The 17,193-nt window shown below is 38.7% G+C and overlaps 2 protein-coding genes across 2 annotated transcripts in view; both read left to right on the top strand.

Moving 5' to 3' along the window:
• The window catches only part of LOC135362901 (uncharacterized), a 105,702-nt gene that overhangs the window by 58,249 nt on the left and 30,260 nt on the right, over positions 1-17,193 (top strand). The gene's annotated exons all lie outside the window — the stretch shown is intronic.
• On the top strand, positions 8,630-10,794 carry LOC123847672 (adenosylhomocysteinase-like). Its single transcript, XM_045879481.2, is given in 2 exon segments — positions 8,630-9,281; positions 9,284-10,794. Coding segments are annotated over 2 exon segments (1,284 nt in total). The 5' UTR covers positions 8,630-8,710; the 3' UTR covers positions 9,997-10,794.

The following is a 17,193-nucleotide window of genomic DNA, read 5'->3' as shown; positions in this document are numbered from 1 at the left end:
ACTGTCTCCCTGCCTTGACATAGATCCCTGGCCCATGGGTCAGGCTTGACCTTCAGCCAGTTAGGGAGAAGAAGTGGGGAGTGGGGGAGAAGATTTAAACTGGGTGAGAAATTGAAGTTGTGATTTTAAAAAGACTGAACTTAAAAGTGAGTCAACAAGAGCTCAGTGTGATTGCTCTTGTAATTGAAAATGGTGCAAAAGATGCTTAGGGTACTCAGAATGGGCTCTGAGAAAGGGCAAAGAAGGGAGGTCTAAGCAGCAGTGGTTGATTTCAGTGATGGAGTAAAAATAAGACATTGCCTTGTTGTACCTGACTTGGGCCTGTTCACCAAGTTATATTTGACTACATCCTATCTCACCTGTAGGCCTCTTGGAGAACACTGGTGGCCAATCCTGGCTTTTACAGAATGAAGTTCAAGAGGAGGAGACAGTAGTAGAGACAGTTGAGTTGAGCTTGCTGGTGTTGAGTTGGAGGGACTCAAGAAATGTCCCTGCGCAGGGGCACCCGGGTGGCTCAGATGGTTAAGCATCTGCCTTCGGCTCGGGTCATGATCCCAGGGTCCTGGAATCGAGTCTCACGTCGGGCTCCCTGCTAGGCGGGGAGCCTGCTTCTCCCTCTGCCTCTGCCTCTCTCTCTCTCTGACTCTCATGAATAAATAAATAAAACATTAAAAAAAAAGAAATGTCCCTGCACAAATCATGAGTAGAGGGCATACTCTTTTTTTTTTTTAAGTCTATAGCTTAGGAGAAAGATCTGGAATGGAGATAGAATTTGGGAGACATCAGATTTTAGATGGTAGTTAAAATAATAGAAGGTGATGTCATTTTCTAGGGAGAGGTGATAAGAGAAGAGGCTAAAGGGAAGACTTAGGGGACACAGACATTTGAAGGATGAGCTGAGAAACAGGAACCACAAAGGGAGATGGAAGGAAAACCAGAAAGACAAACATCATGGAGGCTAAGGAAATAAAGTATTTTAAGAAAGAGTTGTCAAGTAGTCAACAGTCAATTGAAGCAAAGAATTAAAAATGGAAGGCTAATATTGTCCTTTGGATTTAGTAAAATGAAAGTCATATATGGCCTTGGTAAGGGAATTTGGGAGAAGTGATGAGGGTGGAAACACAATATTGAAGAATGTGTGTGTGTGTGTGTCTGTGTCTGTGTGTGTGTGTCTGTGTGTGTGAGATGAGAGACCGAGAATGTTTAAAGCTACTGGGAAGACACTTTAGGTAGGAAGAGGTTGCATAGAAAGTAAGAGGGCCTGTAGGTGATGGTGTAACATCCTTGGAAAGGCAGAATGAGATAGGGCTAAAAGTTCAAGGGGGAGGGATTGATTTGAATAGTGGGAGGAATGTCTCTTCTTCAGATAGGATATTGGGAAAGTGTGGCTATGGAGGTATTATGATTATAGTTTAGTTGCTATTTAAAAAGCTGATACACTTGGACCTCATTAAGAGAGATAGATATGTCATCAAAATCAAAGGAGGTGACAACCTCCCTGAACTGTGGTCTGGCCAAACATTCCAGGCAATGCTGTGTGCAGTGCTGGGGGACACAACTTAAGTGGGAAATTGACCACCTGCAGAGTGTGCTTACAAGAGTTAAGCCCTAATGATAGTGTCTGAAAATGATTGAAGAACAGGGAAATGTTAGCCTGGAGACATGCAGATTCAGCGGAGTAATCACAGTCTTCAAATATCTGGAAGAGTGATCAGGGTTATTCTGTTTTGGTATTAGAGGGCAGATGTAGGCAATGAGACAAAATTATAGGGGACAAACTTTTTTGGCAATATATTGTGTATTCAATTTAAGTGTAGACTGACTTTGGGTAAGGAATATAAGGAAAAGTAGTTCATGGGGAAATATCCACTTAGCCAAGGTTTCACAGAGAGCTTAGGACTACATAAATGTTTCATTCCAAAAGTATTGAGTTTTTATCATGTGCCAGATACTATGCTGGGCTCTGGCCACACAATCTGAATCAGACAATTAGCCTGGAATCAAGTGTGGGAAACAGACATATAAAAAGATACTTATAATACAACCAGCTGCACTTGGCATAGCACATATTCTAGAAGACACTCGTAGCTATTAATACAATATTAATGTGCTCTATTTATTTATTCATACATTTCATTGCAAACACAATTAAGAATTTCATTCTTCTCAGGTACAGCATTTTGTGAGTCAAGTGATAGAACCTCTTAAGGAAAAACACATAGCTGTCCATAACTAACATTGTTTTTTTTTTTCTGTCTCTCTCTTTTAAATTTTATTATGTTATGTTAATCACCATACATTACATCATTAGTTTTTGATGTAATGTTCCATGATTCATTGTTTATGTATAACACCCAGTGCTCCATTCAATACGTGCCCTCTTTATTTTTTATTTTTATTTTTTTTAAAATGCTTTATTTATTTATTCATGAGAGTCAGAGAGAGAGAGAGAGACAGAGGGAGAAGCAGGCTCCCCGCCTAGCAGGGAGCCCGATGTGGGACTTGATCCCAGGACCCTGGGATCATGACCTGAGCCGAAGGCAGTCGCTTAACCAGCTGAGCCACCCAGGCGCCCCAATATGTGCCCTCTTTAATACCCATCACCAGACTAACCCATCCTCCCACCCGCCTCTCCTCTAGAACCCTCAGTTTGTTCCTCAGAGTCCATAGTCTCTCATGGTTCACCTCCCCCTACGATTCCCCCCACCCTTCATTTTTCCCTTCCTACTATCTTTTTTTTTTTTAACATATAATGTATTATTTGTTTCAGAGGTACAGGTCTGTGATTCATCAGTCTTACACAATTCACAACACTCAGCATAACACATACCCTCCCCAATGTATATCACCCAGCCACCCCATCCCTCCCACCCCCCACCACTCCAGCAACCCTCAGTTTGTTTCCTGAGATTAAGAATTCCTCATATCAGTGAGATCATATGATTCATGTCTTTCTCTAATTCTTATTTTGCTTAGCATAATACCCTCTAATTCCATCCATGTCGTTGCAAATGGCAAGATTTCATTTTTTTGATGGCTGCATAATATTCCATTGTACATATATACCACATCTTCTTTATCCATTCATCTGTCGATGGACATCTTGGCTCTTTCCACAGTTTGGCTATTGTGGACATTGCTGCTATAAACTTTGGGGTGCACATACCCCTTCGGATCACTACATTTGTATCTTTGGGGTAAATACCCAGTAGTGCAATTGCTGGGTTGTAGGGTAGCTCTATTTTCAACTTTTTGAGGAACCTGTGTACTGTTTTCCAGAGTGGCTGCACCAGCTTGCATTCCCACCAACAGTGTAGGAGGGTTCCCCTTTCTCCGCATCCTCGCCAACACCTGTCATTTCCTGACTTGTTAATTTTAGCCATTCTGACTGGTGTGAGGTGGTATCTCATTGAGGTTTTGATTTGGATTTCCCTGATGCCGAGTGATATTGAGCACTTTTTCATGTGTCTGTTGGCCATTTGGATGTCTTCTTTGGAAAAATGTCTGTTCACATCTTGAAAAGGTAGAAACAGAATTATGTCAAAACTTTATTTTCCTATGAGAGGATCAGAAAGAGCACAGGTGTACTGTATTCAAAATAATTCACTAAGGTAAAAAAGAGATACAGTAATTGATGCCTAGAAGTGCACAAAGTTGCCTTAAACACTCTTAACTACCTGTCACCTATTTGTGTTAACATTTATAAGTTAACAGACATAGTTTTCACATGATGCCTGCATGTTCATTGGTTAAATGATTGGGAGAAATCAGGTCCAGCTGAATCTAGGAAACCCATGTAAGGGTTTTAGGTAATGTGTCTGAGTTTAGTGCAGAGATAACAGATACCTGGGAACATGAGATCTGAGAGTAGGGGTTCCTAAACCAAGCCTGGTGTGGAGTGTGGAAGAAAGGGGAGCAGAAGTGGGAGGTAACAATGGCGTGGAATGGAACCAGTCAGATGGATGGGAAGAATAACCCAGCCAAGGCAGACTACAAAACTCAGGTCACACGTGGGTGAACCAGCATGGGGTGTGTGAGTGTGCCGAGTGTGACTGTGTGTATGCACAAGCACAACTTTACATATGGGCAGTTCAGTAATGCTGTATAGCAGAGAGGTCAAGTGGGTGCCACTGATGGGATAGAGAAGAAAGCCTCTTGAACATGGCTGAAACAGCTGAGAGTAGTGTGGAGACATCTGCGTGGACCACACTGGAATACCCAAGACCAACAGAGCCTGCAGCTGGTGTCCAGAGAGGTGATATGTGTCTGGACCTTGCAGTGGCCCAGGGTGTGGGAAGGAGATGCCCTGAGACATCCCTAAGACTTGATTTTGAAGACAATGTAGGACTTTGTCATCTGCAGTAGAGGAAAGAGCCTTGATCAGAGATTTGGGAAATAAATTCAGATACCTATGCCCTATGTGACCATGAATGCACCTTTCATAAATCCATCACTTTTTGGGCCTCGGTTTGTACATCTGCAAAATAGGCTGAAGGAGCTAATGGTAAAAGTACCTTTAGGCACAACAGCTTATGATTCTCTTCTTTTTAGCCCAGGATAAGCAGAGTGTGGTGATACTGTCATCCATACATTCAAGAACTATTGAAGACTGAAGAGGTGGCAGACAGCGTGCTATAATAAACATTTTCTTTCCTTCAGAGGGAAGGATTACATCCCCATTCCCAGAGCAAGTATATTCTCCTCCCTACTGGAAAGGTTTCACCTTCATTGTTATTCTCTTGGGAACCAGGCAAAATAAGCATGATTAAAAACAGGTCTTTATCTGGAGTTGAAGCTGGTGCTCTGAGATGAAAATCCCAGGTACCATGAACTAAGTTTCTTGTAAGAATAAAAGAAACCACAGCATGCTGGCCTTGCTCTAGCTAGTGTTCTGTGCTCCTAGTGTAGTATTAAGAGTCATCATTTATCTTCATTGTGGGAATTTGTCCTTTTATGAAAGAATTTTTTGGATGTACACTTTACCACTCTTAGAAAGCTGTTAGTTTTGACAAATTCACAAAATATGTTTCTAATTCCATTCTATTCCTGTTGCATCCCTGTAATTCTCACATTATTTCTGGAAGATTAGCGGACACACAGTTGTGGTGACATAATTAGTATTCGGAAGAGATAATAATGTCAAGGGATTCTGTTGCTCTGAGAACCTAAATGGAAATATAAGGATAGCAAAAGTTGGATTTGTGATATTTTTTTGGCATATATTGCGTGTTTGTTCAGAAAAATTTTAGTGCCATAAATGAGATTGCTTAATGAAAACATGTTGAATAAGAAACAGTTAGAAGAAAGTAGATTTTGTATTCTTTGCTTTATCCATAGCTTCCTTTCTGTAAGGAGAAAGCACTGCACTTCCTGCAGAATTCCCTTTCTGATATGAAATGGTTAATCCTGAAAACTGTTTCAGGCAATAAAACACTGACTGGAATCTTTCCGACAATACTTTCCTTCTTGATCTTTTTTTATGACTAATTGAAATGAAAGCCCTAGGAAGCTTAATGTTAAGGAAACACTATGTGCTCTGTGATGTGATTCTGCGAAGGGGGTGTCTGTGTGGTGGGGAGGTCTCTGCTCTGGAATTTTAAGTTAGAGACCTAACCGAAGAATCAATATTTCAATTAGATGCTGTAGTGGGTTTGGGATTACTGCTACTGTAGCTGGAAGATTGCTGGGTCTTTTCTTGGGAGGGGTCACTACTGTGAGCTGTTTTTTATTTTTTTAATCCTAGCTCTCAGAGTCTGTCTGCTTTGTCTGCACTTGGACCACCGAGGTGACCAACTAGAACAAAAAATGTAGATTATTAGTACTTCCCGAAAGGCTTCTAATAGCACGCTCTTTAGTAGCCATCTGAGATAAAACAACCGGTGTCTCTTATTTTGTAAAGTCCTAGGAACAGTGACCCTTTGAATTGATGGGACCCGTTTTCAAATCAAGCTTCAATGATCACCTGGAGGCATAGTCAGTGGGGAGGTCCTAGAGACAGTGTGGGTGGGCCTCCTGTACCCCACCCTGGATTTACTCAGCCACAGTTGTCCCACTTTGATCTGTTTTATATACAGGCATACCTCATTTCACTGTGCTTTGCAGATACTGCATTTTTTTTTTTTTTTTACAAATTAAAGTTTTATGGCAACCCTGCCTCAAGCAAGTCTACTGGTGCCATTTTTTCCAAAATCATTTGCTCACTTCACGTTTTTGTGTCACATTTTTGTAATTCCCTCAATATTTCAAACTCTTCCACTTTTATTATACTTGAATTGCTGCAATCTCATGATAAAGTTTTAATGGATGAGGGGTTGCTTCTTATGGTTGAGCAAAGGAGGTGGTTTCTTGAAATGGAATCTATTTCTGGTGAAAATGCTGGGAAGATTGTTGAAACGACAACAAAGAATGTGGAATATCACATAAACTTAGTTGATAAAGCAATGACAGGGTTTGGGAGAATTGACTCCAATTTTGAAAGAAGTTCTACTGTGGGTAAAATGCTATCAAATAGCATCCCATGCTACAGAAAAATTGCTCATGAAAGGAAAAGTCCATTGATATGGCAAACTTCATTGTTGTTTTATTTTAAGAAATTGCTACAACCCCCCCAAACTTCAGTAACCACCATCCTGATCAGCCAGCAACCATCAACATCAAGGCAAGATCCTCCACCAGCAGAAGATTATGAGTCACTGAAAGTTTAAATGATAGTGATTTTTAGCAATAAATTATTTTTAAATTAAGGTATGTACATCGGTTTTTTAGACGTAATTTTGTTGCACACTAATAAACTACCATATAGTGTAAAGATAACCTTTATATACACTGGGAAACCAAAAAATTCATTTGACTTGCTTTATCATGATGGTCTGGAACCAAACCTGCAGTATCTTCAAGGTGTACCTATATTCAGTTTCATGTGAAATTTGATTTGAAATGATTTTTTTATTTACAAACCATGAGTAAAAACAACTGATGCTAGGCCCAGCTTCCTGGATTTTCTTGCAGACAGTCATCCAGTTTCCACTGAACCATTTCCAGTGTAGGGGACCCATGACTTTGTCATTTTATGTAAAATTACCACCAGCACCAACGTGGATTCAAAATATTTGGGCCAAGATATTCCCACCTGCTTTTGAAATCTTTCTTCATCAGAACCACATTTTGTCACCAAATGCTATTCCACAGTATAGCCAAGAATAGTTATTAAAATCCTGGGAGTAAATGGAATATCTTTCCCTCTTCCTTCTGATTATTCCAAAAGAGGCTCAGCAACTCCATGAAGTGATCATTTCTCCAGTCTTTTTTTATCTGTGTTTCTCTCAACACTTGCAGCATTTTTATCTAAAATCATGTCCTATAATGTAGAACATGATCTGGGAGAGACATCAGACATATTTATTCTTATCCAATAATCTTATATTCCCAAACTATCTACTATACAACTACTGGTATTGCCCCAGTATAGTGAAAGCACAGAGTGTTGCCTAAGTTATAGAAAATTACGTCTTTATCTGTTTTTCCCACCAGCTCTCTGAAAACAGGGATTACATTTTATTCAACTATCTATATTCCCAGCCCCAAGAGCACTGCCTAGCACACAACAGGTACTTAACAAATGCATTTTGTTAATCTGGAATCAGAACACCTGTGTTTGAGTTCCTTCCAAGTCATTTACTGGCTGACCTTCAACAAAGCATTTCACTCCTCTGAGCTTCCACTTCCTCAAATGTAATTTAGTGGGAATAAGAACATTATCTCAGGTTGTTGAAAGAATTGAATGAAAGACTATGAAACACTATCAAAAGCGTGAGTGAAGAAATAACAGATTATTTGAAGGATTTACAGTCTAAGCATTTATCAAGGTACTTAAAACTTTGTCTTAGGATCAAATTAAATCATAAGACTGCCACATACTTGCAACATTTTATTTGGCTCCTCATAGAGTCTTTATCAATTTTCTTTTAATTATAGTTCTTTAATTATTTAAGTGTGTATAAAATACACCCTAAAAAAACAGTTACAAGGATCTCACAATTGTATTTCCTATAGAAATGTGTACAAGGAAGACATTTTACTACAGTGCTCAGAATTCCCTATATACTCATTTAACATTTAGTGCCATGAAGAGAATTCTTTTAAAGGACTAGGATACTTTGACATTTGAGAATGATGTAACTGACTATGTTACCATTTTTCCTTTGGCTGTTGGGAAGCTCAGAGCAAAATTTGAGGTTAAATTAGAGGAAATTAAATTACCACCAACAACATTAAAAGGTAACTGATCTAGTCACTCTTTTTGGTTTGTATTACATAGTCTTATCTTTTTTTAACCTATACTTTTACCTATCCAGGAGCTGATTCACATTCATGGTAGATATTTAAAAATTATATTATTGAATGTGTTTCTCTAATTACTTATGGAATAATTAACTACACAGATAAATAAAATAGCTGGATATAAAATAACATTTTATGAAATTTAAACATCTACTGTTGAAATGGCTAGTGCTAGCTTCTGAAAAGTTCAGAACAAAATTGAAATGGACCCTAACAGATATTTTCTTGTTAGAATCTGGGATGAATTTTTCACTAGCTATAAGATAGATTGAGTTGCCCTGCCCGGCGCCGCCCTTCCTGTGCCAGTCCCTAGCCACAGGACCAGCTCCCTTCGTCTGTGTTCATCACTCTGTGTGGAAATTCTGCCAGCATGTTGGACAAACTGCCCTACAAAGTCGCTGACATCAGCCTGGCCTCCTGGGGACGCAAGGCGGAGAATGAGATGCCGGGCCTGATGTGCATGAAGGAGATGTACTCGGCCTCTAAGCCATTGAAGGGCACCCGCATCGCTGGCTGCCTACACATGACTATGGAGACAGCTGTCCTCATTGAGACCCTCGTGGCCCTGGGTGCAGAGGTGCAGTGGTCCAGCTGCAACATCTTCTCTACCCAGGACCATGCAGCTGCTGCCATTGCCAAGGCTGGCATTCCAGTGTACGCCTGGAAGGGTGAAATGGATGAGGAGTACCTGTGGTGCATCGAGCAGACGCTATACTTCAAGGACGGGCCCCTCAACATGATTCTGGATGACGGAGGCGACCTCACCAACCTCATTCACAGCAAGTACCCACAGCTCCTGTCAGGCATCCGAGGCATTTCTGAAGAGACCACAATGGGGGTCCACAACCTATACAAGATGATGGCCAACGGGAAGCTGAAGGTGCCTGCCATCAGTGTTGATGACTGTGTCACCAAGAGCAAGTTTGACAACCTGTATGGCTGCCGGAGTCTCTTATAGATGGCATCAAGTGGGCTACAGATGTGATGAATGCAGGCAAGGTGGCAGTGGTAGCAAGCTATGGTGATGTGGGCAAAGGTTATGCCCAGGCCCTGAGGGGTTTTGGGGCGCCTGTCATCCTCACGGAGATCGACCCCATCAATGCACTGCAGGCTGCCATGAAGGGCTATGAGGTGACCACTATGGATGAGGCCTGTCAGGAGGGCAACATATTTGTCACCACCACAGGCTATACTGACATCATCCTTGGCCGGCACTTTGAGCAGATGAAAGATGACTCCATCGTCTGTAACACTGGACACTTTGATGTGGAGATTGATGTGAAGTGGCTGAACAAAACTGCTGTGGAGAAGGTGAACATCAAGCCCCAGGTGGACCACTACTGGCTGAAAAATGGGCATCATATCATCCTGTTGGCTGAGGGCTGGCTGGTCAACCTGGGCTGTGCCATGGGTCATCCCAACTTTGTGATGAGCAACTCATTCACCAACCAAGTGCTGGCACAGATAGAGTTGTGGACCCGCCCAGACAAATATTCTGTTGGGGTCCACTTCCTGCCCAAGAAGCTGGATGATGCAGCGGCTGAAGCCCACCTGGGTAAGCTGAATGTGAAGCTGACCAAACTGACTGAGAAGCAGGCCCAGTACCTGGGCTTGTCCCGTGATGGCCCCTTCAAGCCTGATCATTACCACTACTGAGAACCAGGCCTATTGTTTGCCTTATAACTGCTGGTCTTGCTGGGGTTCCACCTCTCTTCCCTAAGAGCAAATGGCACCAAATTTGAGATAGTTTTGTTAATGTCCCCCACTTACTCCCCAGAGCTAGTCACTCCATCTTTGGCCTCTGGTGCATCCCTCACACTGTTGTAAGTGTGGCAGAGGGAATTGAGAAGCCCTTTCCCAAGCCCTGGTTATGATAGAAGTACACAGGAGATAGCCACAGGGAACCGTGAGCTCAGGGGTTTTGGAACTGCTCACTCAGTCAGTCCTTACTTGGATTGGAAGTCAGCAATGGTGGTCACAAAGTGCATGCACTTTACCATCTAGGCCCTCACCTGGCCTATGGACTTTGTACACTTGTTCTTAGTTTACTGGTTCACTGGTTCCTCAGCCCATGACAGATGACAATGAACTATATCAAAGAACAGGGAGGAACTTTTGGGAGTTTGACGCCCCTGAGAGCCCGCCTTAGTGCTGGGCATTCTCTTTTTTAAGAGGTTTCACAGAACAATGAGGTTAGTACTTTCAGTTTCTGTTTTACAGAGGTTAGAATATACTGTTAAGGGACAGCCAAAAAAGGATAAGAGAAGTGACAGCCATAGGTTGAGAGAGGCCAGAGAATCATTAAAAGCAGGCATAGATCTACCACCTCTTTGTAACATGATGGTTCCTATCACAACCCTGGATCAAAAAGATTAATTTGGCTTATAATGTTTAATTAATGTTTATAATGTTAAAAGAGAGCAGGAAGGTGGGAAAATAAAAATTTTGGTGCCTAAAAAAAAAAAAAAAGATAGATTGAGTTGGATCAAGGAAAACAATTGGTCAATTCCATGATATATGACATGAAACCAGGGGTCTCTGCCTGCCTGATGAATTATAATCCACTATTGCATTCTTAGAGATTATTTTCCCCAAATAAGATGCTGAATATGAGAGCAATGGCTGGAAGAACAGCCATTGTTGTTTCATGGGCTCAGAGTACTGGAGGTTCAGGTGTGAATAACTTCCTTGTAGGGAGCATTGTGAGAGAGAAAAGGGGTGATATTCAATGTCCAACCTCTCTTCCTCTTTAGAGATATTTCTCGTTATGTATGTAAATTTGGTGGGTTGCAGAGCCCACTTAACACCATGTGAAGGATGAAATCTGGGAGAGTCTCATGACAGCCCCTAAGTAGCCTAGGGCATAAGTATATAACTTAAGTTGATCCAATATGAGTGCAGCCTTCGACTTTAGCTTTATAGTTGAGTTTTTGGTATAGTGAAATGCATGAAACTTTCAAAGCCACAAACAAAATCCTGCTGAAGATAAAGTGGATACAGAGGGGTGCGAAGTGCTGGAGAGAAGGCAGAAAATGGGTCTAGAACTGTGATCCTACTACATCTGAAACCTGCCCCATCTTTGAAATTTCCAATTATTGTTTAAGTTAATTTAAGTTGGGCTTTGTATTATTTGCAACCAAAGCACTGTAACTGGTATAGCCCTCATCCCCAAGTCTAATAATTAATCTATATATCTAAGTTTATGAAGGTCTAATAGATGCTGGGAATAGCTTAGAAGCTATATACTATTAACTGTGCTCCATCAGGAAATGCAAAAGCACCAATTCCAGAAAATCCATTATATTTTGAGTGGGGGAAAAAAAGTGTAAAGTGAAAGCAACACAGGGCCTGTGAAAATTATTGTAAACTAGATAGCACTCAAAACTCAGAGGAAGCACAGTTGTTGGAAAATGATTTGCCACTGGATCCAAAAGAACATTTTAGGAATTTTTTTTTTTTGAAACCTCAATGTCAGAAGAACATGGCCTCTATGGGAGAAGAAAAACTAATATGAAAGCTAATAGAATAAGAAATAATGTGACAGTATAATGCAAAAGTCAAAAGGATAAGATGTAAAGGCAACAAAATGAAGTGAGGAGGGATCTGAGTGAGGAAAAGGATGATTAAAAGGAAGCGATTATTGCAATCAGAGATTTAGAATCTGTATTTGAGGAAGTAAAGAGTAAATTTGACCTTAGAAAATCAAATTACATGAAAATTAAACTTCAGAAGCATTCTGACAGAGACAGAGGTTATATATAAACAGAGGAAAATCATCACCTCTAAGTTAGTTAGGTGACAGGTGATTTTTTTCCTCTTTGTTTATTAGTTTTTAAAAACATTTCTTTTATAATGAGTATGTATTAATTTTTAAAAGAAAAAGATTTGTTTTCAAATTGTGTTTTTATTGTGTATTCCACTCCTGGGTATCTACCCAATCTGAAATTCCTCAGGATACAAAAAAAAATCATAGTCATAATTTTCATAGGAAAGAACAATCAAAAGGCCCCTACATTGTGGTGATACAGATGTTGGAATTATCTAACAAAACTTTAATGCAGCTATTGTAAAAATGTTTCAAGAATGAATGCAAACACTGCTAAAATGAATAGAGGGATAGAATTCTCAGAGAAAAGTATAAGGTAAAAAGAAGAACAAATGAAAATTTAGAATTGAGAAGTACAAAAACAAAATTAAAAATTAACAGGAGGCATTCATAGCAGAATGAATATGAGAGAGGAGAAAGTCAATGAACTTGAAGATAGATCAATAGAAATCATCCAATCTGAACAGTATAGGCAGACAATACCAAAAAGTCTAACATTTGTGTTTTTAGAATTCAAGAAGAAGAGGAAGTACAGTGCTGATAAAATATTTGAAGCAATGTGACTAAAAATGTCCCAAAGTTGACAAAAGAAACAAATCTATATATTTAAAAAGTGTAGTAAACCCTAAACAGGATAAACCCAAAGAAATCTATTCTTGGGTGCATTATAATAAAATGGATGAAAACGAAAAGCAGAAAAAAATATTGAAAGCAGCTGGAGAAAATTGATGCATTACCTAGAAGTGAACAATGACTCAAATGGCAACAGATTTCTCACTGAAAACCATGGGGTTCAGAAGGAAGGGACATAATATTTTTAAATGCTGAAGTAAAAAGGAAATTCTATATTCAGTGAAAATATCCTTCAGCAATTAAGATGAAATAAAGACATGCTTGGATAAAGGATAGCTAAGAGAAGTCATTCCCAGTAGTCCTGCTCTAGAAGAATTGCTAAAGGGAATTTCTACAGATAGAAGGATAGCAAATGATAGCAAAAGGAAATTTGGAACATCAGGAATAAAGGAAAGAGAACAGAAATGGGAAATACCTGGGTAAATATTATAGACTATCCTTCTCCTGTTGGGTTATTTGAAATGTTTGTTGGTTTAAAGCAAAAATTATAATATTGTCTGATGGGATATTCAAGGGAAGGACATATAAAAATAAGTCAACAGCATTCTAAAAAGGAGAGGGTGAAAGGATTTATATGGTAATGAAGTTCCTACATTCCACACGAAATGATAAAATATTGATTTTAAGTAAACTGTTCAAAGTTAAGTATGGATATTGTAATCCCTAGAGAAACCATTAAAAATATACAAAGAGATATTTGAAAACACATTAGATAAATTAAAATAGAGTACTAAAAAATGTTTATATAATCTAAAAGCAGGTAGGAAGTGGGAAATAGAGAAAAAGAAAAATTGAGGAAACAAAATAATAAAATGGAAATATTAAATACAAACATATAAATATTTGTATTAATATAAATGGTCTAAACACTTCAACTAAAATACAGAGATTGTCAGAATGGATTCAAAAGCACTATTTTATTGTATGAGGTCTACAAGAAACTCACTTTAATATAATTATATAGGTATGCTAAGAGTATAAGGATGGAAATACATATACCATGGAAAACACTAATCAAAAGAAAACTGGAGTGGTTATATTTATATCAGAGTAGACTTCAGAGCAAAGAAAATTACCAGGAATAAAGAAGGACTATATATATTGATAAAAGTCTCAATTTTCCAAGAAGATATAAAAATGCTAAATATGCATGACTAAAGAATAGAGCTTTACAATATGGAAAGCAACAACCATCAGAACTGAAAGGAGAAATAGACACTTCTATAATTATAATTAGAGACTTAAAAACTCCTTTGTCTGCAATTGATAAAGTAAGTAGAGAGAAAAATTTTCAAGTATGTAGGGCTGAACACTATCTGAAACCAACTTGATCTAGTTGATATTTATAAAATACTTCACCTAACAACAGCAGCATACATCCTTCTTTCCAATTGCACAAGGAATATTCCTCAAGATAGATCATAAGAGGTAAAAGAATTTAAATCATACATAGTACATTCTTGGACTTTGATGTAATTAAAATAGAAATGAATAACCAAAAGGTAATGGGAAACTATCCAAACACCATGGATCAAAGAGGAAGTTTTTTTTTTTTTTTTTTTTAAGATTTTATTTATTCATTTGAGAGAAAGAGAAGAAGAGACAGTGAGAGAGCACAGCAGGGAGGAGAGGGAGAAGTGGGCTCCCTGCAGAACAAGGAGCCCAATGCGGGGCTCTATCCCAGGACCCTGGGATAATGACCCGAGCCTAAGGCAGATGCTTAACCAACTGAGCCACCCAGCCACCCCTCAAAGAGGAAGTTTTAAAGGAAATTATAAAATATATTGAACTGAATGAAAATGAAATCAGAACATACCAAAATTTCTGGGTTGCAGAAAAGCAGTACTGAGAGGGCACTTTATAGCATTCATTGCTTATGTTAAAAAGTCTTATGTCAACAGTCTAAGTTTCCATCTTAAGAAACTAGAAAAAGAGGAGCAGAATTAATACAAACCAAGCAGAAGGGAGGAAATTGTAAAGATAAGAGCAGAAATCATTGAAATCCAACAGATGAAAATAGAAAAAAGAAGGCAGAAAACCATAGAGAAAATTGATTATGCCAGAACTGAACTCAACAAAGTTGAGATCTCTCTTGCAAGCTTGACAGAAAGAGAGGAGGAGGGGGGAGAAAGACATAAATTACCAATATTAGAAATGAAAGATAGGATATCATTACAGACTCTGTAGACATTACAACCACAAACAACTCTACACATATACATTTGATAATTTAAATAAAATGGATCAATTCTTTGAAAACCACAAACTACTGAAATTCATCCTAATTGAAATAACTAATCTGAATAGCCTTGTAACTATTACAGAAATTGAATTCATAGTTAAGCATCTTCTGAAATGAAATATCCAGGCATGTTATAGTTTTGCTGGGAAGTTCCACCAAACATTTACAGAATAAATAACACCAATTTTACATAATCTCTTCCAGAAAACAAAAGATGAGGGAATAATTTCCAACTTGTTTTACAAGGCCACCATTACCCTAATATTAAAACCAGACAAGAAAAGAAAACTACAGACCAATATCCCTCATGAACCTGTCACAAAAACCTTCAACAAAAATATTAGAGAGTGGAATCCATGACCAAATAGGGTTTATCCTGAGAATGTAAAGCTGTTTCAATATTCAAAAATCAATCACTATAGTTGTAATGGTTAATTTCATGTGTCAACTTGATTGAGCCACAGTGTGCCCAGATATTTGGTCAAACATTATTCTAGGTATTTCTGTGAAGGTGTTTTTGGATAAGATTAACATTTGAATCAGTAGAATAAGTAAGGAGGTTACCATCCATTCCGTGAGTCAGCCTCATCCAATTACTTGAAGGCCTGAAAAACAAAAGGTTAAACCTCCCCGGAATGAGAGAGAATTCTTCTGTCTGATAGTCTTTGATCTGGAACATCAGCTTTTCCTGGTTCTACAGCAGCCTGCCAGCCTTCAGACTCAAACTGGGACATTGGCTCTAAGATTAGGGACTTGCCAGCTTCTATGATCACATGAGCCATTTCCTTATAATAAATATTTATTTATTATTTTGGTTCTATTTCTCTGGAGAACCCTGATGAATGCAGTAGTCTACCGATTAACCCTCTATAAAATAAAAAAAATAATTATATCAATTGATACAGAAAAATCATTTGACAAAATTTAGCATCCATCAAGACAAGATCTCTCAACAAGGACAGAACTTCCTCAATAATAATAACTTCCTGATAATGAGCATCTACAGAAAAACTACTGGTAATGTTATTAGTGGCAAAAGACTGCATGCTTTCTCCCTAAAATGAGGAACAGGCACTTGTATTCAATATCAGACTGAAAATTATAGCCAGTGCAATAAGGCAAGAAAAAGGCATATAAATCATATAAACTAGGAAGGACGAAGTGAGACTATTCATATTTGTAGATGACATGATTGTCTATGTTGAAAATCCCAAGGCATAAACGCTCTTTGGACTAATAAGTGAGTTCAGCAAGTTTGCAAGATACAAGATCAACACAAAAGAAATCAATCTCATTTCTACACACTAACAATAAACCTATGGAAATAAAAAAAATTTTATTTATTTGAGAGAGAATGAGAGAAAGAGCACATGAGAGGGGGGAGGATCAGAGGGAGAAGCAGACTCCCTGCCCAGCAGGGAGCCCCATGTTGGACTCAATCCTGGGACTCCAGGACCATGACCTGAGCCAAAGGCAGTCACTCAACCAACTGAGCCACCCAGATGCCCCTGGAAATCAAAATTTAAAAGACAATAAAAAATGAAATACTTAGCAATACACCTAATAAAACATGTACAGAATCTATATGCTAAAAACTACAAAATACTAATTAAAGAAACAAAAACTACCTAAATAAATGGGCAGATATATAGTGCTTAGAATCAGAAGACTTAAAAAAGATATCAATTCTACCCAAAGTGATCTATAAATTGAATGCAATTCTGATCAAAACCTAAGCAGTCTTTTTATTATATATATACAAACTGGTTTTAAAACTTACATGAAAAGGCAGGGCCCCTGGGTGGCTCAGTTGGTTAAGCGACTGCCTTTGGCTCAGGTCATGGTCCCGGGGTCTTGGGATTGAACCCCATATCGGGCTCCCTGCTCAGCAGGGGAGTCTTCTTCTCCCCCTCCCCCTGCTCATGCTCTCTCTCTCACTCACTCTCTCTCTTTCAAATAAATAAATAAAATCTTTAAAAACATTATATGAAAAGGCAAATGACCTATAATTGTCAAAACAATTTTGAAAAGGAAAAACAAAGTTGTAGAAATCACACAACTTGATTTTAAGACTTAACTTTAAAGATATAGTAATCACTGGCATCATGGGGTAGAGAGAAATGAGCATCAGTAAGAAGTGAGATGCAAAACA

The sequence above is a fragment of the Mirounga angustirostris genome, unplaced genomic scaffold (assembly GCF_029215605.1).
Source record: "Mirounga angustirostris isolate CCGP_5_RB_7025 unplaced genomic scaffold, mMirAng1.0.hap1 SCAF_2, whole genome shotgun sequence".
NCBI lineage: Eukaryota > Metazoa > Chordata > Mammalia > Carnivora > Phocidae > Mirounga > Mirounga angustirostris.
Note: the sequence above shows the minus strand (reverse complement) of the source record. Positions and strands in the feature narration are given on the sequence as shown.